Source organism: Stegastes partitus, unplaced genomic scaffold (genome assembly GCF_000690725.1).
Source record: "Stegastes partitus isolate 25-593 unplaced genomic scaffold, Stegastes_partitus-1.0.2 Scaffold125, whole genome shotgun sequence".
Lineage (NCBI taxonomy): Eukaryota > Metazoa > Chordata > Actinopteri > Pomacentridae > Stegastes > Stegastes partitus.
The window spans coordinates 183,971-207,351 of record NW_007577856.1 but is presented as its reverse complement, the minus strand read 5'-3'; the positions used below and the strand labels follow the sequence as shown (position 1 = coordinate 207,351).

General features: G+C 40.2%; 1 protein-coding gene and 1 non-coding gene across 2 annotated transcripts in view; one reads left to right on the top strand and one right to left on the bottom strand.

Annotated features, from left to right (window-relative positions):
• neto1l (neuropilin (NRP) and tolloid (TLL)-like 1, like) overlaps positions 1 to 19,623 on the top strand; it is a 75,391-nt gene extending 55,768 nt beyond the window's left edge. Inside the window, exons 7-11 of the mRNA XM_008278502.1 lie at positions 6,350 to 6,432; positions 7,408 to 7,553; positions 14,356 to 14,469; positions 18,032 to 18,659; positions 19,563 to 19,623. Of these exons, the coding sequence (XP_008276724.1) occupies positions 6,350 to 6,432; positions 7,408 to 7,553; positions 14,356 to 14,469; positions 18,032 to 18,659; positions 19,563 to 19,623 (1,032 nt within the window). The remainder of the gene's footprint in view (positions 1 to 6,349; positions 6,433 to 7,407; positions 7,554 to 14,355; positions 14,470 to 18,031; positions 18,660 to 19,562) is intronic.
• On the bottom strand, positions 17,041 to 17,113 carry trnar-ccg (transfer RNA arginine (anticodon CCG)). The gene has a single exon. It is a non-coding gene; the product is annotated as a tRNA-Arg (tRNA).
• Positions 19,624 to 23,381: the final 3,758 nt, after the last annotated feature.

Below are 23,381 nucleotides of genomic sequence, written 5' to 3'. Positions count from 1 at the left end.
TATTCAAATATAGCCATGCAGGCACACACATTTACATGTACACCTTTGCTCCAACCCCTAAGACATACTAGACATGCTTCCTTATCTACCACAGGTACCTGTGCTGCATTAATGCTATGGGATTAAACATTTCCCGAGGGCAGAGCAGTAGTGCAGGAAAAGGCCACATTTTTATAAATGCTACAACTTCTCATATGAGTCTATACGGCTTCTACTTATATGCACTTACAACGTCCAGTCCATGACTGCCGTATATCTGCTGGTCAGATAGTGTTTGCTCTCTTCTGAGTCCATTCGCAGGGCTTGATTAAACAGAATAAGACCACAATTTTACTTTCACTTTTATGGCAAGAACATTTCTGTCAAGGACAGGAAATATTATGAGGTCTGCATTTTAAAGCGCTAAAAGGTTTGGTCTCATCTGTAATCCTGTAATTGTAAATAGTGAGCTTAAATAGGCCCGCATTTTATGTTAAAATGGCTTTGGGATGCTCTCAAAGCTGGTTTAACATTTTATCCAGACATTTTAGCATATGTGAGAGTGTATTTAAAATGTAGATTAGAATACCCTTCTTTAACCATAAGACTGCCATTGGCTATTGCAAAAGTTATATGAAATAGTGACTCACTGTATAACTTTATGTTAGTTGGGTGTATTTTCCTGAATGTGTGTGCTCTCCTGTTATTCCACTGAGTGAGATAGGGCAGATGCAATGTCAGCTTAACTGCGTAGCTCTTTGTTTCACTAATTCAGTGCTTGTTATACTTCCTTGATGTTATTCTTCTTACTTTGTGGCCACCATAGAGGTCTTTTTAGAGTTATACAGTACACATTAGCGAAGCTATTAAGCTGTGTTCCATCCCCGATGAAAAGTGTGATTAGGCTCGTAGTATTTTTTTTTTTACACTTGTTTTTCGTGCTGAGCTGCAGGCTCTTGTACTGTACACACACGCACTGGCTTATGATATGACTGGATGATAACATTGGTGTGACTGTGATTCATGGCCACAGCGCTTATTCTTATCTGGCATATTCTTTGGGTTGCATATTTCCTGCTAATGCCCTTGTTTCCCTTCACAAATGACCTTCGGATTTAGCTGCTTCAAAACCCAAGGCCATGGGAACTATAAGTCTGTGCCATCGACCTACAGACTTTTCTCTCAATCATCAGCGCTCATGTGAAGCCATCCAATAAGTGTTGCATTGGAGCAGGCATTAGGAGGGACCCTGGACCCAGTTTAATGTTGCGGTCGATTCAAAAATGTGGCATTGATTCCTCAGTCCCTCTAAGTGGAGTGTGTATGTCTGCCAATACATTGCAGGCATGCCTCTGTTTTGTCATCCATGTGTGTGTGGCTAAGAACGGGTTCATGTATGAAAGAGCGACAGAGCAAGCCATCCTGGCAGTATGATGTATTTTACTTGGTCTGAATGAGCGTCATATTTCACACTGCAGAAGAGCCTCACAGGGCAAGTCATGGGCCAAAGGCTGACAACCAATTGGCACTGATGGACAAGGCAGAAAATAAAATTTTTAGTACAAATCTATCTTCAGAGACACACAGTCCTGAAGCTTGCACCTGCACTGCAACTGTTCACACTCAGTTACACATGAAATATATAAAACCTACAGTGTCTCTCTTTGTCTGCTTTGGTTCCTCACTTCCAGTCACTTTCTCAAACACACACACACGCACATGCAAGCTCACATGCTACTGCAGTGAAAGGAGATGTGTAGAACGCCGCCACCGCCGCCACCACTCCCCCATTACTGTGTACGTGCATGCGTAAGGTTGCACAGTGTGCAGAGCAGGGCGTTCATTTCCCTGTGCTGATACAGTACTGCACTGTACCCAGTGTGCCAGAAACAGCAGAGAGATAATGACATCCTATACCGGAGGCTCTAATTAGACTGCACCGGAGCACTCCAGAGAGAAAAGAGGAGAAGGGGGTACAGAAGAGGAGGAAGAATGAGAAAGGAGGGGATAAGGGAAACATATACTTAATAATGCATTTTATCAAGTATCTAAATGTATAGGGACGGAGTTTGGAGGTGGGGTAGCAGATGGCAGGGAGCGGGATGGCAAGGTAAGGGAAAGGAAGACATACCTGCAAGTAAGCAGTTATGACCATAGCACTGCACCAGTTTTAAAGTCATGACGTTTTTACTTCACACCACTGTGTGTCATTTAATTTTAGCTTGTCCTGCTAATAGCTTTTTCAGAAACTACCTTGAAAAAACAAAGTAATTAGCTTCCACTGGTGTTCAAAGTAAAACAGCACAAAGCCTGTGCAACAAAATGTCACCTTTCAGATATGATAGGATACACGTGTCCACAATGAAAACCAAATAGTGAGTTAATTCGGAAGGATGAAGAGACAGTCAGTGTTTCAGTGATGACAATTGGACATTAAATTTGTAAAACTGTCAACTTGTCTGTTTTCCTAGTAACTTTTCTTCCTCTTGGTATTACGGCGTGGACAGCTGTCCAAACTCGGCTGACAGCTGTTAGTTGTATAGAGGGATATTTTCAGTTGCCTAATCAGTTATTGTTATTTTCCACACACCATTTGTGTCCTGTCTGTTTTACACAGTGTGGATTTTTCCGCCGCTCTTGCCTGCTCCGTCTGACACCTTCCGCGTCTTTTTTTTTTTATGAAGATAATGGTCAAAATAAAGACATTCATTGTGACTGTAATGAACAGTGCGCAGTATTACGGGCACCTTTTAGCAATAGACAGAACACACTCTTCTCCCCGTCAGTGATGGATTCTGCGTCATTATTGGGTGCAGCAATCAATGAAGAGGCAGCCTATTTTCCTGCTGGGGCCAATCTCTCACCTTACAAATTGGCGATTGTATCTTTCTGATCCATTGCCGTCATTTGGCTTTGTGATGCCATCCGCACTCAGATTTTTCTTCATCATTGGTCAGTTAGAGTTCGCCAAAAGGGACCGCAGAAAAACAGCATCAAAAGCTGTTTGTATATTTGTTAGTTTCTGATATGTGTTTGCCACATAATGAGGCTGTCTTTTTCACCTTCCAGTCAGTGCAAACAGTAACCTGCATCTGTCACACAATGACTTTGTGTATGGAACAGTTGATCAAAGATATTATAACGGAGAAGAATTTCACTTATTTTTCTATGCTCACACTCAGCAGGATGCACATAAGTAAAATAGAAACGACTGCAGGCTGTGATACAAAACAAAAAACCCACACAAAAAAAACACCATTTCATTTAATAAAAAATATCCAAGACCATAAGGCCGTTATCTTTTACAACATAAAAGGGTGTGTGTAGCATATGCAGTGTTTCTTTTCCTTTCAGTTTAGGTAGACAGACCATGTATAGCCTGAAGTCACACAGCAAGTGACACACTGCATTATGGCAAACGTCTCAAGTGCAGCTCTGAAATACAATATGTTATAGAATAACAACAGGACTATGAGTATGCAGGAATGTTAGCGGCTCAATGAGGCTGTACAAAATTAGTGCAATGTTTTGAGCTAAACGTTAAGGTCAGTATGGTAACATGCTAAAAATGATTATAGGAGCATGTTGATGTCAAGCAGGTAACATGTTTACCATCTTAGCTATCTTAGTTTACCATGTCAGCATGCTCACATTTGCTGATAGTAGGTACAGCAGAGACTGATGGGATTGTCATCAGTTTTTCCAGTATTTGACCATATACTAAAGTATTAGGCTCAATAAAGTGTTGACTTGATGTTGCTAGAATGGATCATGTGCCAAGCATGTCCCGTATTTCACTGCAGTTCACCCAACAGTTGTTGAGTCATTGTGATTAAAACCACAAATGAAGAGTTCATTTGCAAAAACAGATAACTCCATTTTTGTAGATTTTCAGAAAACTATTTTGTTGTTGTTTGCTTGAGATAATATCAAACTGAAGTTGAGTGGATTTGATTCAGTAGAGATGACATGACAAAAATAGAGATAACTTAAGTTTGATTGATATTGTCTCAGAGTGGATTTTCTGAAGGTTTGTGTAGAGTTATCTGTTTTTGCAAATGAATTCTTCAAATGTGTACTGTATGGTAGTACTGGAGGAAAAGTCCCAGGGTCTCCAAAGTTAATCATATTCATTGTTTAAAAACCATAAAAGCTTGTACTCAAGTTTGTGCCAGTCCGTCCTGCAGATGTTGAAATATTTGAAATGATAAAGTCAGTGGAATTCCTCCTCAGGGGACATTAAATGTATGAACGTTCATCTCTGGATGCACAGCAAAAACCCCGCCACCACCTTCCCCAACACCACGAGCATCATGTCTTTGTCCAAAAACAGCTGTGATGGTCAAGATGGGAGAATTATGCTCTTTAACGACTGCAAGTCCATTGCTTTAATTAGACATTAGCACCAGATGAAGTCTATGCAAAAAAAAACAAAAAACACATAATGTTCATTTCATCAACAATGTTTTGCATTTGCAATTAGTCTCCCCTGGCTGAAATAACTTTTATTGGTTACAGATGGCTGCATTCAGTGCATTGTTTCTGCTGTGGGTGGAAAACTTCTAGTCTAATTTGCTTTGTACTCGCTGACGATGGAATGACTGGGCCAAGTGTCGTAATTATCATGCTTATTGGTACTTTTTCCAATTATTTGCCTCTTGAACTCTAAAACAAATGGAGATAAATTTGGCTGAGAGCACTTTACCATAACCTTAACCTTGGCTATAACCTTAACAGTTTCACATTAAATCTGACGTCTTTGGCAATCTGTCAGATGGAATGGAGCCATCATCTACTCTTAATAACTATTTTGTTCCTGGTGAAAGTGATTTCTGACTGTTTCCTCTTAGTACTAAGTTTCCTGTGTTCTGAAAAACGGGTCTTAGCAGCATTTCTTTTTTTTTTTTTATTTTATTACAATGTCAAGTGATCGGCCTCTCCAATCACTGACCAAATTACTGTCATCCAACCTGCTGAGAAACCAGATTTTAGACACTTATAATACACCACCAATCTGAAGCTCCCAATCACATTTAACAGCACTGTATTGGAAATCTATGTAGTATAGATGAGACCACAACAGCACAGCAAGAGACACCTGCCAAAAAAAAGACTTCAGAGACTCCTCCATCCTCCACCTCCAGGGATTAAGTTCATACACTCTTACGAAAGTCTCATACTACCCAGCATTGTGTATATACAGTGTATAGACTGTAAGTTACTGTATATATGTACAATATATTGTATATATACACACACACACACATAAATATCTTTGCATCGCATCATAAGGCCTACAATGAATGACTGAACTGTAACAGTATTTCATTCCACTCCCTCAGTATGGCAGACAATAAATGTCCTGTTTCTTGTGACAAAGCCAATATAGCCAACAAAGTGGCTGAATATGACAATTTTTATTAGATAGAAGATTACTGACATCAATATGAGACCTCAGGGGAACTGGCTAGCTTGTTTTCCCCCTCCGATCCATTTCACTTGTCATGTTGTTGAAGCCAAGTTGACATTGCAAGGTCCATTATCCTGCTCCATCTGCAGCTTTCGTCTTTGGGCATTTAAAGCATCACATTTCCCTGTCACAGTTCGGGAGCGGTCCGCTCATTAACCGTAATGATGGCGAGTGCTGTGCTCGGCGGACCAGAACCATAGCTGTGATTGGGAGATCTCAGGCTGATGAATGAGTGACAGACAATGATGCGGAGGCAATCGGGAAGTGTAGAGTAGCGCCTGAGAAGAGTCAAGGTGGATAGCAAGGTGGATATTTCACTCAACAAGAGATTGTTGGTGTAATAAGATGTGCATTATACTGCATCTGTCATAGTGTACTTGATGATTAGTTCGACATAAGTCAAGTCTGTTATATACTGAATATGGTTGGAGCCCATTGGTCCGAAAGTGCTTCGAATTTAAAGGAAAGTCGGTGACATTTTCGCTCTTGAACATCCAAAAGCTTGTGGCAAAATGTCCAAGGTCTCCTTAAAGTTTAACAAGGTTGTAGGTTTTGTGTAATGTTTTATCTCAACAGATATGGATAATGAGTCCAAAGCTAATAGACCCTGTCTGTCTTTGAGTCCTCATTTGATATGCGTATGTAATGACTTTGTACTAGCTGCAGTCTGTCAGTCTTATTTCATTACAGGGCTGCTATATCAGGCACTGGGATAATGAGTAAGATGCATAGGCAATAATAGGATGGAGCTGAAATCCTTTTTTTTCCCCCCACTCTTCTGTCCTCCTCTGTTTACTTCACTTCTTTCCTCTGTAATGTCCAAATGTTACAGCGTCCTTTGATTTTTTCCTCACTTGATCTCTTCTTTTTGTCTCTTTGTTTTTCCCTTGCGTTGCACAGATCTACCTGCGTTTTCTCGACTACGAGATGGCAAATTCCAACGAGTGCAAGCGCAACTTCGTGGCGGTGTATGATGGCGGCAGGTGTGACTTTTTGGCATCTTTAATTGGATATTGTATTAGGCCATTTATCCCATAAACATGACTTAACCTTGCTATTTGTTCTGAGGTACAAGAAATCCATGGTTTTGACTTTGTCCTAATATGTCAGGTTGATCTTACATGATCTACTCTGTAACAGACTGAGAGCTCTTTTTGACATCATTCTTTTAAAGTAGTTTTGCTTTTATTAGATTGTGACAATGGAAAGAAGCAAGAAATGTGGGAAAGCAGAGAAGTGGCATGCTATAAAGGTCCAGCTTTCCAAGAATCAAGCCAGGGACTCACTGCTTAATGGCGTTTGCACACAATGAGGTGCACACTGACCACTATGAGGTCGCCCGCAGATTGAGAAATCACATTGGATCCACAGATCAGGAACAGATAGAAAGACTGATCAATATCAAATTTTTACAGAAAATATGGGTGACTTTTACTTACAGTTAAGGCTGGAAACCGTTTGGCATACAGCTCAAGTAACACCACAACTCCTCTGTATCCTGTCTTCACAATAAACCCAGATAACCAGCAGCTGACTGTAGCGTTACATTTTAAAGACAGATATGAGAGGTGTATTGATCTACTTATCTAACTCTCAACAAGCCACTTGTTTCCCACATACTTCCCACAAACAGGTCTGTTAAATTTTCTTATTTTTCATCTCAAGATAGTAAGATATTAAAACCCCGCTTAAAGCAAACAATATTTGATACACCGAGATAAGGATATAATTGAATCATTATCTGCCATACACTTAAAAACAAATATAATCTCAGCAGTCTAGTTTGTTATCTTGTGCTATCCAGACTTCATAGTTGCGATTACAAGATAAAAGACCTGAAAAACTGTGAGCAGCTCTGAGGTTCTGCGCAGCACTGTGGAATATTAAGATGCACAGCGAAGGCCCCGTGTTACTTGATGATAAAATATGCATTCTTATCTCATCCTGTCTCGTCTCAGTTCGGTGGAAGACCTGAAGAGCAAGTTCTGCTCCACGGTGGCCAACGACATCATGCTGGTGTCCACGCTGGGAGTCATCCGTATGTGGGCGGACGAGGCCAGCCGCAAAAGTCGCTTCCGCATCCTTTTCACAACCTACCAAGAACGTAAGATGGAGCTCAGAACACAGACATTCACGCACTGTCGTTTGTCGGTCGTTACCGCAATGTGACGCCCCCATCGAGGGCAACCCATTAGCTTTATTCATCAGGCCGCCACTCCATGAAAGCGATGCTGATGCCAAAATAAAACGGGGCGAGTCTTGACTGGTGGCCATTAAAAGAAGATGGAGGCACGGTGACCGCATTTATGGCAAGACGCAGATCGTAGGAAAGGTGCTGTCAGAGATTTCCATTTAATTTTATGACCATTTAAACAGCAGGAGGCAAGAAACCAGAAAACATGATTCCCATTATAGGAAACGTTGCCTGTGGGTGATTACAGTACAGGTGGAATTGAGCTCCACTCTGCCACACTTACATCGTTGACTCCTTTGTGTACAAAAGCTAAAGAGATAGAAATAAAGAGCCAGGCTGAGCTTGTGCTGAAAGAATATCAGGAGGAGCTACAGTGTGTTCGCATCTCGCTGTTTTCTTTGAGCCAAACACCTGGGAGAGATTAAAATTCACACAAACACACACACACACACACACACACTGAGTTCTTCTTTCTCATTCACTCGCTTCTCTTCTGATGGAGCTTGTAGTTTGACAGGGGCTGCAGAGGGCATTCTTTGTACTAGTGACGTGAATGAAGTGGGTCTGAGCCTTGTGAGTATACAGTATGTCAGTGTCATTCATTGCCTTTTAAAGGCGCAGATACAAGCAAAGGGAAGCACACAGCGGCTGCACACACGAACGCACGGGTTCATTTTGTGAAAAGGATCTTTCTGAATGCTAATAGGAAGAGAAAAAAAGGTTTATTACAGTTATTCAAACGTAAGAATCATGTTGAATCTATTGACTCGAGCGTTGAAACCATTGATTTTTCAGCTATTGAGAAGAAAAACGAGTGTACTTGGGATAAAGGCGAGCGCCACGAATGATTATTTAAAGTTGAATGCGTCATAAAATCCTGAAGCGCGATCCGTCGACACATCTTTACATGCCCACGGCCTGTTCGTGTTGGTTATCGTAGCTCTGAGATAGTTTAGCACCTAGCCTAATCAGCAGAGGCGACAGCAGCAGCAGCAGCAGCAGAGTTGTTTGTGTTGTGAAGTCAGTGTCCCTTTTTAAGGCCTTTTCACCACGCAGAGCCAGGATGTGCTGTTGCCGGGGCAACGCTTCTGCCTAAGTCACTCAGGCGATCCCCAGCCAGACCTCAGCCTTTAGAGCAGCATCCACCACAGCTCAGCAGCACTGCACCAACCCCCTGTCAACAGCCAATGCACAGATGTAGCAGAGCTCTGGAAAGCACGAGCAGCAGAGCAAGTCACTGGCTGAGGTCTTTGCTCGCTTACAGTGCAGATTAACTTGTTTTAGGAAATTTCAAAACACTTGTTTTAAAAGCTGTGTTCAATGACTTGTAGACAAAATAGCAACATAATAAGGTGAAACTCTTATGTTCAGTACACCTACTATAATTTGTGTTTTGTGCTCCTTTATTGTAAAGTTTTGACTGAGTTTGAGTTGTATGCACTTGTATGGCTCTTTCAGTCGTGTGCATATCTTCAAACCTGGAGCAATTTTGGAGGGAAATACTAGAAATGAATAATGATACATTTCACAGAATTACTGATTAGTGAGTATACTATTTTAATGACTGCAAAGAAGATTCCACCTGACACCTATGCAACAGTTTTCAGTGTTTTGTTTCCATACTTTTGGTCTCTTTAGGTGAGAAACTACAGGCAGAAACATTGTTTTTTTGTACACTGGTCAAGTTTTGGATTTTTCTTTCAGTCTAGTTGAAGGAAAACATCCAAAATACACATGAAGGTGTTTATTTTACCACATTTTGCTTTTTAACCACAAATGCACATGAGTCGTTAAACGTGCTGATTTGCATACATTTTACAGGCATCGATCCATAGATCAGAAAACACTATGAACAATTCAGAGTAAGAGAAGAAACTTATTTGGAGAAAATCATCATTAAGCACATGTGTTGTATTCATTTTATTGAAAACTATTTTAACTAATTGATTTAATGAAACTTTCCCCAGTTGATTACTTACATTAAGACAAATATAATTTTGTATTGCCAGTTTTTGTATTTCTCATTTGCATTTTTAATCATAACATTTTAGAAAACATTCAAATACAAAAATTAATTTCCTTAATACATGTAGTCACCAAGGGAAGTTTCATTGTTAAATGTCTGAGTTAATAATTTTACAGAATTAAAAAAAAGAATTAATTTCTTTGTTAAAAGTATATTTGCATCCCCACAAAGTTTGTCTTGACTTGCGTGTTGAGACAAAATATTATTTTAGTGCAAAGAGTGAACTCACTTTCACCAAACGTTGAACTCTGTCAGTAGACATGTATTCATAGTCTTAGAAGAGATACCTTCTGTGCAATACAGTTTGAAAACTTCAAAAAGGCACAATGCTCTTTTAGTCCAAAGGGAATGCCAATATCAAAGCAGAAAAAAAAAAAAAAGTGTTGAGAGCAAGCAAGTCCAGTTAATGGGGGAAAAAATGAAAGGTGGAACTCTAAACAGAGGTTCTATATGCACTGTGTCCTACAAAAACACTGCAGTAAGTTATTTAATTCCCTCCCTGAGGTGAAAAGAAGATGGTGTGTAACTACTACAAGTGCATGTGCACGACTCTATTATAGGTGCACGCATCTGGATTTGCAGCTTTTAAGGCAGTTTTTACAATAAGTGTTCCCCAGCCGCAGTAGATCTTAAGCCTTTGCATGTTTCTTCACAGCTGCCGGTTCCCAGTGGAACTAGCGGCTCTTAGAGAACTATTCGCAGCTGCTGACTCCCAGCGAGTTGCTCCGGTGGGGAGAGCAATGTTCCCAAACGCAAACATCCACCTTTATCATGAGTGCAGCGTTCACATCTGCTGATGTTACTGAACTTGCTTCTGTTTCCAGCCACACACACACATGCACAGTAACCCGCTATGCAGAACTGCAGAGTATGATTACAAATGTGAAGTATAAGAAAGTGAAACCTATCTTTACCCAAGAAGCAATTATGTCTTAGGTGATAAACGCGCGTGTGTGACATCTCGGCTGTCAGCATCGTTACGCCTCATCTGCAACCCGTCTCTGGGGTTGCAGACGGAAATTTGCGCCGGCTTCACTACACACATCACTTCTTGTTTCTTTGCAAAGCTTCTTTACTGTATGCATGAAAGCATCTGAGACCAACACGGTATGCTAATGCCTGTTAGCATATGGCTCTTTGCCTGGTTTTAGTTTGGATTATATCAAGTGCATGTATTTATAAGCGTTTGATATCTTGGTTGCTTTGCGATTAAGAAGAGAGCAGTGGGGATATTGTTGCATTGTAGGCAAATAAAAGAAGATAGAAATCAACAGTAGATGGATGCGTGATCTGCTCCTGCAACACTCCCCAGTGCATCTACTGTATCATTTCTAGCAATATTAGCATGATGCATTAACATAATTTAAATTCAACAAGATTTTAATTAAGAAAACAATTGTTGACCAAAACGCTTTACAAACTGAACTTAACGTAAACACTGCAAGGAAAGTACAAATAAATGTAACTGACTAAATGAAAGTATAGTTAATATTTAGAGGGACCCAAACATTTCTCAGCAGATGGGCCTTTAGCCAGGATTTTAAAGTCGTGATCGATGGAGAAGTTTGAACATTAAGGGATAAACTTTTTAATAATCTAGGAGGAGCAATGTACAAGGTAGAGTAGCGATTTTATTATCAACTGTATTGGTTAAAAAATAACACGTAACGAGAGCAGGAAATCAACATATAGCATTAAGAGCTGTCTATAGTCATAAAAAGCAGCTATATTCTCAGGTATTGGCAGTAGTGTTCCAAATTAGAGCAAGTAATTGATGCATTAAAAATATCATTATTGCAAAAACAAAAGCAGCGTAAGCAACATCAGGCAGAATACAGGTAAAGACACATAATTCTTATAGAAATAACATAACTACACACTTATACATCAACAAAGCCACTCAAAACACAGAGCTACAGTGGCTGTTTGATTGTACAACTTCATGATAACCAGGTGTTGCTTAAAGCACTTCACTGCAGAAGCCTCTTTGCTCTGGGAGCCCTGCTCTGCTGAGACACCCAGACTATTTTCATCAGCCACTCATTTAGGAGTTAATTTATGCTTCCAGCAGCGACTGTGAATATTTCTGTGTGGTCAAAAGGGCACTTTTATTACAGAATGTCTTGAAATTAATTTTGCAGGAGATTAGTGCGGATCGCGCTCTTTATAACGTCTAGTCTCACCCTGTGGTGAATGAAGGAGCCGGGAGGATGGTTGGGAAAAAAAACGAGAAGGAGCGGGCTCCCTCTGGTGGCTGTTAGCGAAACAAACCGTAACCGGATTGGCATGTGTGACAAAAAGAATGAGAAAGATAGAAACAGTGGTGGGGTGGGTGGGGGAGAAAATGAGAAGAGGGGTATTCGAACACACACAGAGAGCCAATATGACTCAGGAAATGCTGGCAACGGCCCAGACAGGATGGGTTACAGAGAGAGATAGAGATAAGTCACTCTAATTTGGTGTGTTATTATTCACTTGGGATGGGAGCTGGGATGAAAACAGCCATACATCACAGTGGTAACACTGTCAAATAGTCCCCAGCTCTGCCATACCACTGGCAAGCTGCTTTAGTGCCAGTGCCAGTGCTGTGTGTGGAGAGAGTGGGAGATAAAGAGAGACAACGAGAGACACGCGAGAGACGGAGGAAGGACGACTTCTTCACAACCAACCAGACACAAACTCAACAGAGCCATCCATTATGTTCACATGTCAGGCATAAATCAGGAGCATTTGGAACATTCAGGAACACAAAGTAATCTCAAAGTACTTCCACCGTCCTCGTACTTTTCTACAAATGCGTGCACAGAGTATGTAATTACTACATTGTACTTGCTTTGTTAATTGTACGTTATGTTGGAATGGGCCAATAAGTAGATTTACTCAAAACACTAAAGTACAGTACTAGCATTTTTATCCTGTGCTGCTGTGTACAGTAACTTTATCGCTTACACTTGAATGCATCTGCAATTATGACGCACTGGCATACTTTAAGTACATTTTTCTGATCATACTTCTACTTAAATATCACGAATGCAGAACTTTTACTTGTGAAGTTTTTCAATATTGTTGCTTTTTTTTTTTTTTTTTTAATGTCTTTTTACCTCTTAGCTGTTTGGACACTGCATGTGGCTGTGTATTTCTAACCAGACAGATTTTTTCCAAACATATATGTAACTGTACATATAATATTGATATGCAGTATTTTCACAATATAATAAATCGTCTGGAAGATCAATTGAGAAACTGTGGATAAAATAACTAGATGAGAATAGTTTTGGCCAATAGAATAACAAAAATGAAGGGACTTGACATGTTTATTACAAAATCTAGTGACTCCCATGTTATCATAAACTTTGCTGCTTGTGTTTACTTTGTAAGATTATAGACTGACTCATTTTTTGCTATGTTGGCCAACCAAAACAAGACATGTGAACACGTCATCTTGGGTTTCTGGGATACAGCACTGGCACCATTTTCTGTTATTTGAAACAAAGAATGATTAATAGAGAATTAATAGAGAAATCTAACAATAATCTATAATAATTGATCATTTGTATTTCAAACACAACTTGGTGGCTGTTTAACAGAAATGAAGTACAGGTTATTTTTATGTTTTTTAGGTGTTTTTAGGTTTATTTCCCCGGTGTGTGTTAAAAAAAAACAGCTGTAACTCTGGTAGCCCTCATGTAACAATGAGAGAAATTACATTTGCCCTCAGATATAATCCTGAACCAGTTTCATTCGTTACATTCCTGACTGAAAACTTGAAGACGTCTTCATTGCGGTTATATAATTCACTTGCCCCTCAACTGCCAAAAGAAGAAAAAAAAAATGCTGGCCAGTGGTTTAACCTAATTACTGGGCTCCACTAAATACTGGCTTGAGCCTGGCGTGCTGCTATTCGTCACTGTGACTGACAGTCGCATGCAATGAATTGACAATTCAGCTGGCTCATGCATTAGTATGATTGGTTGCTGAGAGCAAGGGCACCTTAGCTTTAAATTCTGTAGCTCCACCAGATACATATATATGACAGCGGAGCCTGTAACATTACCACATTGATTTTATGACCGTGTCCTGGTGACGGATGGCTCTGCTTCACGCTGTCGTCATAGGAAGGCGGAGACTTAAGATACCAGAGAAGTGCTGCATTAGGAAGGTAGGTGTCATGGAGGATCATGTGTTTGGCGCTTACGGTTGAGGCCCGGTTTAGATATTGACGACAACAATCGTGCGCTCTAGACAGATCAGCATCCGGCAGACACAGAACGGATTTGTTTTGGGATTGTGTGCACATGATTGTGAAATGCCATGGCCGTCTCTGCAGACACACACACACACGAGGAATTCATTCACATCCACAAGTTGTCTCTGCAAATGTTTGAAGAGGAGGGTGAGGATGAAAATTCATGAAGAACAGATGGGTTCAGGGGAAACAGGTCTGATTTGAGTAATGACCATCCAAATTTATTTCCTCAAAATCTGGCACACTGGAGCTTCTCTTCAGCTGCACCGCAAATGCTGATTTGTGCTGTAGCGTATCGACGTGCCCCTCAGATTTGCTCTTTTTAAGGATGGGGAATTCAGCGATAAACAATTACAGCTTCTCACCTATCTCCGAGTTCTGTTTTCACGTTTTAAACAAGCTCTCAGTGTGGTGACTGTGTGCTCTCTCTCCTCTTCCAGCTCCATGTGATGCAGATGCCTTCTTCTGTCACAGTAACATGTGCATAAACAACACGCTGGTGTGTAACGGCATGCAGAACTGTGTCTACCCCTGGGATGAGAACCAGTGTAAAGGTGAGATGTTACAATAAGCTCAGTCATTTGACCCTTTGGGCACCTCGTGGCACGGCATTTTTTTAGGTTTCCAAAAGCTAGTTGCCAAGCTGTACACAGACAGACCACGTTTGAATATTTCAGCACCACGGACAGCGACAGAGAGAGCAACTGAAACTCTACATGCTATTGACACTTCTTTTTTTCTTTTTCAATTTGCAGATTTTTAAGGAAACACTTTTCATTCAGACACTCTGAGTGGTGCAGAGTAAACATTGTGCACTACATAACAAATGAGACTTACACAAAAAACAAACAGAAATACTACCCAGACAGTAAAACCCTCACTGACACACATTTGAATTCACCGTCAAACTGGTCCAGGTTTCGGTGCAGATCGATGCCCGAGAGCTCGACTCTTGTGAAAATGTCTTGTTCCCCCCCCGACTTCCTGATTTTAAGATACTGTCAGTTTCTTCCTGTCCTCTGCAGCCTGATCCCTCACTCAGAATTTTAAAGCTGCTCGATCTATACATTGATGAAGTGTCTTCATCCTGGCAGCTCTGTAATTTACACCTCTGAATTGAGATTTTCTCCCCACAACGTCTTTGTGTATGATGCCGTTGGAATAATTAGCCGAAGTGTGTGAGGACTGGTAATAAGCTTGTTTTTTTTCTCTCTCTGTGTTATATGGCCTATTAATTAGTTTTATGTTCCTTGACCTTTCATGAGCCATCACTGGATTCTAAATACTTAAAATGAGATCTGAACTGAAGCTCCTCTGTGCCCTCTCTGCAATAAAACCTCCCATGTCAGTAAATGCAGTGTGCTTGTGATTATGGTGGGCCTTAGCTTGCAGTCAGAGCGTGTTGTTGTTATTGTTTTCGACATGTTTTCTCTCTCAGATAGACGAGAAAAAAGATGCTTGCGTATTCTGTGTGTGCAGTGTAACTCCGAGGCTTTGAGCAGAACCGTTGACAAATTGCATCAATTAGTTAAATCCTGCATGACCCATTCCTCACTGAGATGAAGCTACCTTTCCACCCTACAGTCTGAGTTTCAAATTGTGCTGAACTCAGCAAGAAGAAGCCATGTTCCTCATCCTGTTACTCTGTCTTCCCCCCCTCTCTTCTCTCTGCTCTAGTAATGCATGCTGCCCACATTTGTCCTCATTAGCGGGAAAATGTCAAGTTTTATTCCTTTCTCCTTTACACGTCTGAATGTAACCATTTACTGTCATTGAAGCTCAGCGCACGGTGCTACAAGTTCATCCAGCATTTAAATGTCACAGATCTCCCCGCAGATTGGCTCTCCACACGCTGTTTGTCTGGGATACTCTTTGTAGATTCCCTGGTGATAAATAGACTACAGCTGTGACCCAGTATGACCTTCTTGTCCATCTGGTAGATGGCTCATGGAAGTCGTGTTCTTAATCTTGTACATGATAAGGTCCATTTGTCAGCAGACATCTTCACATATGAGCTACTGTCTCTCCTTCCTTGTGGTGCTGTTAAGGGAATACGTGAACACTTGCTAAGCCAAGCTCTTTACTCTGTATGTACAGTTTGCAGTGCTAAGATCTGCAGAAGTTCTTTGTTTTGGAAAGAATTGGTCCCTTTTTCATTCTGATAGACGTAACCTCATCAGCTGATGATCCACGTTAGAAGACAGAAATAAAGAATGTTTATGTGTTGCAGTTAAGAGCTGGTTATTTGTAGCTTTGGCAAATATACGCTAGCTTGCATCATAAAGTATGCTGGATGCCGTAATCCAGCTGCATTTTGTTCCAGCATTCGATGAGGGGGCATATTAGGAGGGTAGTCTTGGGGAAATTTCCAGCATCAGACACTTCATATCCTGCGTTCTGATGCCTTTTCATGCACCAATTTGTGAATTTTCAGCATCAATTGATGGTTTTTATTCATGTAAAGGAAAACACAAAATATTAAGGCACCAGGTGACAAATCATACGCTAATGGCATATAATGCACAAAGGCTCTGAGGGTTCTGTATTGATTTCAAATGTTTATTCTCCCGTAGCTCAACTTTTCTCACTGAATATTATCCCTGCTGAATCAACACACTTATAGGTGTGATTTACTCTTGTGATTTCTTTTATGTCATTTGTTGGGGGAAGTAACCTCTTTAAATGTGCATGTGGCACATTTTTGATGATAAATTAACTTATTCTAATCAGTTTAGAAACCCTTTAACTGTAATAACTCCGATGTGATTTCTGCTCATGTCCTGAACATTATACATGTCTCTGCATTTTGAGGGTTTTTTTGGGGGGATCATGTACATGTCGACTATGTAACTGAAGATGAGTGAGAATACAACATTTAGCATTAAGATTTAACTTTATTCATTTTCATTGCAAGGAGTACACCAAAACGTGATCTTCACATATCCCAGCTTGTTAGGAAGCCTAATCAGCCGCAATAAGCCTTAAACACTGTTCTACTACTTTTCAAGTTTCATATGTGTCAGATCAAAATCACCACTCATTTCATTCCTACAGTATCATGACTTCAGCCTTTTCAAAGACACGGCTGTATTGTCATGATTATTGCTAGATCTGTGAAAATCACACGACCCAGGTGGGACTTGAACCCACAATCCCCAGCTCCGGAGGCTGATGCCTTATCCATTAGGCCACTGGGCCACATAGTCATGACATGATTCTTAAAAATACCGATCAGATCTATTAGAGAAAGCGCTTTAATTAAAGCCTGTAAATAATTCTGTAAAACAAAGCCAACACTTTTAAAGTAAACTCAAGAAACTACACCAAATGGTTCACAACCTACTTGGTTTTGAGACTCACTGAGAGAAAAAATATCCTACTATTGGACCTCCTTTCTCTTTCAAGCTCCTCCATGGTTATCAATATGCCTGCTTGGCACAGTGGAGGGGAGGAGACGCTCTGTCACTGCTGACTAGGATCACAGCTCTGTGCGCGTGGCAGGGATAATTACATTTGCCACCAAAGATTCAGTGGTTGTATGAGATCATAATTCATATTTTGGAGTATTAAAAGATCCGGCTTTGTCGGAGTCATTGTTGCATCGATGAGTAATGTTGCAGCATTTTTTGAAAATAGAAGTCCTCTGCTTCTTTCATGTAGTGGCTGTGCTGGTTGGGCTTTTTTTTTTTTAAATCATAAGCTGTAAACCTACAAAAAACAATATGTGAAGCCTCCTCAGCTCTGGAAGTAACATTGGGTTAGTTAGGTTGCTTGTGTAGCTGAATAGTGTGGAATTTAAAAAAGAAAAAGGTTTGCAGTTCATACTGATGTTTTCAATTTAGATTAGAAGTCATTCTCTAAACTTCTGCTCTTGTAACTTTTGATATGCTTTAGAAAGCACCACACACATTGATTACTAGAGTGTCTTTCTTATTAAAGTCCATAAGAAATCCAGAGTTTGCAGGAGGGCTTTCTCTAACAGTCACTTAACTGTGATTACACTTGGTAGTCCTGGTTCTCTTTGCTCATTGTTCACAAGGCATCTTTCAGGGTCATTGTGGTTATATCTTCATAAACGTCTCCCTTTTGTCCTGCTGTGTCTCTACCACTGTACAGAGAAGAGGAAAGCCAACATCCTGGACAACCTGAACAACACAAACGGGACCATAATTGGCGTGACCTGCTGCATCGTCCTCATCCTCCTCATCGTCTCCGTCATCGTCCAGATCAAGCAGCCGCGCAAAAAGTACATTTTGCGGCGCGAGGACTTTGACCCCACCATGTTCCAGGAGGTCTTCGAGCCCCCTCACTACGAGCTGTGCACTTTACGGAGTGCCACCACACCCACAGCGGCCTCAGCAGATCTAGTCGACCTGGCGGAAGACTTTGAGAACTACCACGCCCTTCGCCGTGCCTCCTCGCGCTGCGTCCACGATCACCACTGTGGCTCCTCGTCCAACCCCGGCTCCGCGCACATATCCCAGCTGTCGCTCAGCGGACGGGGCAGCCGTGGCAACCTGAGCGCCCGTGACGCGGCGGCCGCCACCCTGCTCACGGACCTCCCGCAGCCGCCCATGGCAGTGCGGCCCTTGCTGCCGGCCACGGGAAACCGCAGGAGCATCTTGGTCATGAAGCACAGCTACTCGCAAGAGGCAGCGGACAATGAATGTGACCTGGACGACGACCTGGAAGAAGTTCCCACCACCAGCCACCGGCTTTCACGCCACGAAAAGGCAGTACAGCGGTCAGTATCCATAGATTTCTGATGAGGGAAGAACAGCAAAACCCTAGAGTTAACTATGGGGGATGTTTGTTTGGGATATTTACATTTATTTTTGTGTTCCTCTTATTTTAGCTTTGCTCTTCCTCTTCCTCTCATGATTTTTTTAAGATTACGATAACCTTCATTTTTGCATTGATCCTTGTTATTTGCCCCCTTTTCTACCATTTAAAACTTTCACTAAGGGCTAAATTACAACAGACAAATACGTCTCTTCTTGCATGCTCATCCTTGAACATGTCAAGCGTCCCCAGCTAGCTTTCCTGAATGATGATTTACAGATAACTTAACATACTGTACTTGGAGGTTTGTCAGAAATCTTTAAGCGACAAACAGACCTCATTTTAGTAGATGTTAATTCTGTAAAAGTCCAGTTTTGACTGCAGCACAAGGGCTTGAATCGGTGCCTCATAGAGACGAATAATATCACTGAAATGAATGCAAACTATTCTAAAATATGGATTTGTATTCCTAACTGTGATACTGAAAACATGACTTATATTCTATAGCTCAACATTTTGGCCTGATTTTTTTACAGAAAAACAAGAAGTATTTTATTGTGTACTTGCACCTTGACTGCTTGAAAAGCAACTGTATATGTTTACAAAAAAAAGTGTGAAGGTATCAGAGAGTACAGTTTTTTTGGAGAAAATACTAAAAATGCAACATTTTCCTGCATGCACTTTCTATGTGCTCTTTCAAGAGTGTTCCTGACTGTATTAGTTTTCTACAAATCTGCATGCAAAGGCTCTTAGAGGCCGTCAAAGCACTAATGAAGTTTATTGCTGTTATTGTAGCACATTATGCATTCTGACCTCTCTATGCAAAACGAGTTTGATATTAAATGAAAGAGCCATGACATTTCAGGTTCTGCCTCATTGGCTCTTTGAGCAAACATGAATCAGAGTACAACACAACTAGGGTCTAAGAGACAATCTCAAGGTAAGCACCCTTATCCAACAATCAACATCTTTATATGTTGTTGTGTAGTCATCATTTGCCCAGTCAGTATATACTTTTATGTAAGTTTTTTTTTTTTTGTTTTCCTTTTCTGTGATTTTTTGCGCAGGTTTATATTTTTATTTTTTTATGTTGTTGTTTTTGTTTTTTTTAATTGTTCATTTTCACCAAGATGGTTTTCTTGCTTGCAGCCATCTTGCCCTCTTTAGTGAGTTTGTTTGAAGTCTTTGTGATGCTCAAGTTTACTGTATGTCCTCCTCCCTTGAAGGCATACATTATATCACTCAGTGGATATTCATTAGCATGGACTTTTTCAATCATCCTTAGTTGAAGCTGTTATCAGTTAATATGTCTAACCCCTTCACGTTTCTCCTAGTAGGCCTACAGCAAATCATTTGTATCATTAATGTCAAGAATCTTGTCACGTAAAAGCACAAATGAAAGCGGACATCATTTCTTTTTGCATACACTAAAAAAAAGCACATTGAGATATTTTAAATATTATTAATCTTTACTCAACACACACTTATACAGAAGTCCTCTGTAGATTTGCATGATTTGTGTCAGTTGTTGTATTTGATTTTATGTTCGGTTAATTATGAAGCATAGTATTTCTGCCTGTGTGTAACATTTCATGTGTATACGCTCTGTGACTGTGCTTTCATGAAGTTGCCGAAAGCACAATAGAAAATAAGCAGTGAAACGCATACATTTAAGATGTATGCAATTGCTGGAATTTAATTTAATTGGTAATTTAATGTTGAAATTGATTTTCACAAAGTCACGCTTGCAGCTTCATGCCTGCACATCATGGAGAAGTCACATAAAGTGCTACCCATTGTTTTGTCTTTTAGTGTGGAAAAATGTGCTGTCCTGATATGTGTGTGTGTCTGCTTATGTTCTACATTATGTTGCATTGTCTCCATCATGTAGACTTCTTGAGAATAGTGCAATCCTGGATCAGTACGAACGGGCGTCACTGACATATGAAAAAGCGGAGCGGAGATTTACACCAGCATGATGCTGATGATGAAGGGACACTTTGACGAAAGGATACTGAATGTGTATTCATGTGCAAAGATGAACACAAAAGGACTAGATGAAAACACTCCAGCTGCAAGGTTTTGGAATTCAGTCAGCTCTGTTGCTCTTCTCACTGTAGCCAATCCAGATGTTTCGTCTCACTGTAAAGATGTGGACCTTTACAATGAACACGGTCGCTGAACTCTAGATCTGGGACGTCACGTACACGTTACATATCTGCCACCGTCATAAGATCCCTCACTGATAACAAAATGAATGTGATCAAACATCTTCAAGTTCATTTTTAAAGCATGTATTTTTTAACTTAGTAGCAAACATATTATGATTTTAATAGCAAATTATAGGTGCTTGCAGTTTGTCAAACCTAGAAAGACTTATTTTAGTGAAAATTGGAATCAACTAATTACTAACCTGATTCAGTTTAATACTGTTGGAGTAACCAGGAGCAGTTTAAGTTGGATAACAAGTCAAGGCCGAGTTGTATGGCTTCTGCATGCTTCTTCTATATCCATTAAAGCACACTAACATCAAAATATGAAAAACAGCCATCTATTAATACATAAGTCACGTGGGCATAAGATGCACCTGCATGTTGTTGCTTAGCTAAATCATTAGCGCATCATGCAAATAAATTCCCAACACATTAATTTAAACTCCCTTTTGAATATGCTGACTAACTTTTTTGACATTTTATTTGACCAAGGAGTACTTGCTTTTTCTGGCAAACATATTTACTTCAAGTCTGTTTGACGTCTAACTCTCTTTTACTGTAGGAGCTTAATATCTTTGTATTAAAACAGACTTTTCTACTAAGGCAAACTGAAAGGATGACAGTTTTTACAGTTATTCAAATTATCTTTCAGGGCTGATTTTACTGATGCTTTATAAAAAATAAATAACAATAAAGCTTCACCATCTTCCTTCTTTGTTTTATTGGGCTTTTTGGTCAGCACTTCCTCTGTCCGTTCAGTGTGTGTCCTGTCAGCACACACCGTCCTCGCCTCGCAATCGTGCGTTTTTAGACGTTGCTGTTTGTTGTGACTGATTTGCCTCAGAGGGAGACCGGACCCAAAAGCTAAAAAGGATTTGTTTCGCCAAGCAGGACAATAAAATCAGTTCCAGACGGTTTAAATAATCCCAGGTAATCGAGGCATCTGACAGACAAGTTAATTGACTTTTTGTGTTTTGTCCTGATGAGATTTATCCCATGTATACTGCAGAGGAGAAGGAGCGGCCTTGCACTTTAATTATATTCTGTGCTGGCAGGCTGGTTTTATAAGAAACTGAAAAAAAGAAAAACAATCTGCATTATGTGGAAAGTGAGATCAGCACCTCTGAGCACACTGACACACACACACAATTCACACACTCTCGCATATCGTTTTTCTTACACTCTGTCATTGTCTGTTTTATTTTTCTTACTGTGGCAATTTTAATGGTATTTACCATCTATGTGTACATTATTTTTCTGTGTTCAGTGTCATGTATGTATTATTTACATCCATGCTCTCCAGTCTTATTTCCTCCCATATCCACGCGGACATATATTCCTGCAAACACCGAATAAAGTATTTTTCTTTTCTGTACACACATTGCACCGACTTTGTTCTGTGTGTTGTCTCTCTGCTTTACATTTCTGTCAGCACGTATATTTAAAGATTGTTCAGCACAGCCAGCACATATACTCATCCTGCTTTCTCTGTCTTTCTCTTCTTCACTCTCTCTTAAACACACACACACACAAAGTCACAAACTCATCTGCCACTTTATAGACGGAGGCCGACATGCCACTAATTAAGTAAGTCTGAATCAATTTGATCGTTCAAGCAGCCCAGGCAGCAGATGAGAGAAGTGCAGGGCCCAGAGCAGACTTAAAGTAATAGTGTTTTCATTTCTCTGCAGATACATCAGACAGATGCATCATTCCTCTGCATCTTGCCAAGTTTGACAGGATTCGGAGCTAAGGTTTCTCTCCCATTTGCATCTTGAGTCAACTGTTGCCCTGAGCAACTTTACCAATGTAGAGTGCTGTGATGAGAAAATTCTTTTTAAAAAAAGGTTTGTGATGTATGCATCAAGTTTTTCTCTGTTGCTTTGGACTCTAGAGGTGAATTTTCCCCCCAACCTGTGCTCCACACCTGCCTTGGTTTGAATGGAGCACTGGAAATTTCAGATACAAGACTGAACGTTTTTTTTGTTTGTTTGCTTTTTGGAAAAATAGAATACCTTTAATGTAAAGTTGTTCATGGAGAAAAAAAAAACAACAGAATCAGGTTTTTTAAATCATTTTCATGTAACGATCAATATATGAAATTGCATATTTCAGCTGCTGGTTTCACATATTTCCTATTTTGATGTCATGTCTTTACAGTATAGAGTATCAGGTTGTTTTTATATCAAACAGTTACTGAAAGACCTGTTGAGAAGACAACAGAACAGGATGTATGAAATAAAGTGATATTAAACCTCATAAATGGGTGCATTCATGATTCTACTGGACCACCGACTAACCTTTATTTATTCACTGTTTTACTGATACTTTTACACATTTGTTTTTTGTCTTCTTGGCAAAAATCTTTGCATTGTGATGTTTTTCTTTTTTAAATTCATATGCATATTAATTTGATAACACATTAAGAAATGCTGGACTGAATGTTTTCAATAAACTAATGTTTACTGATT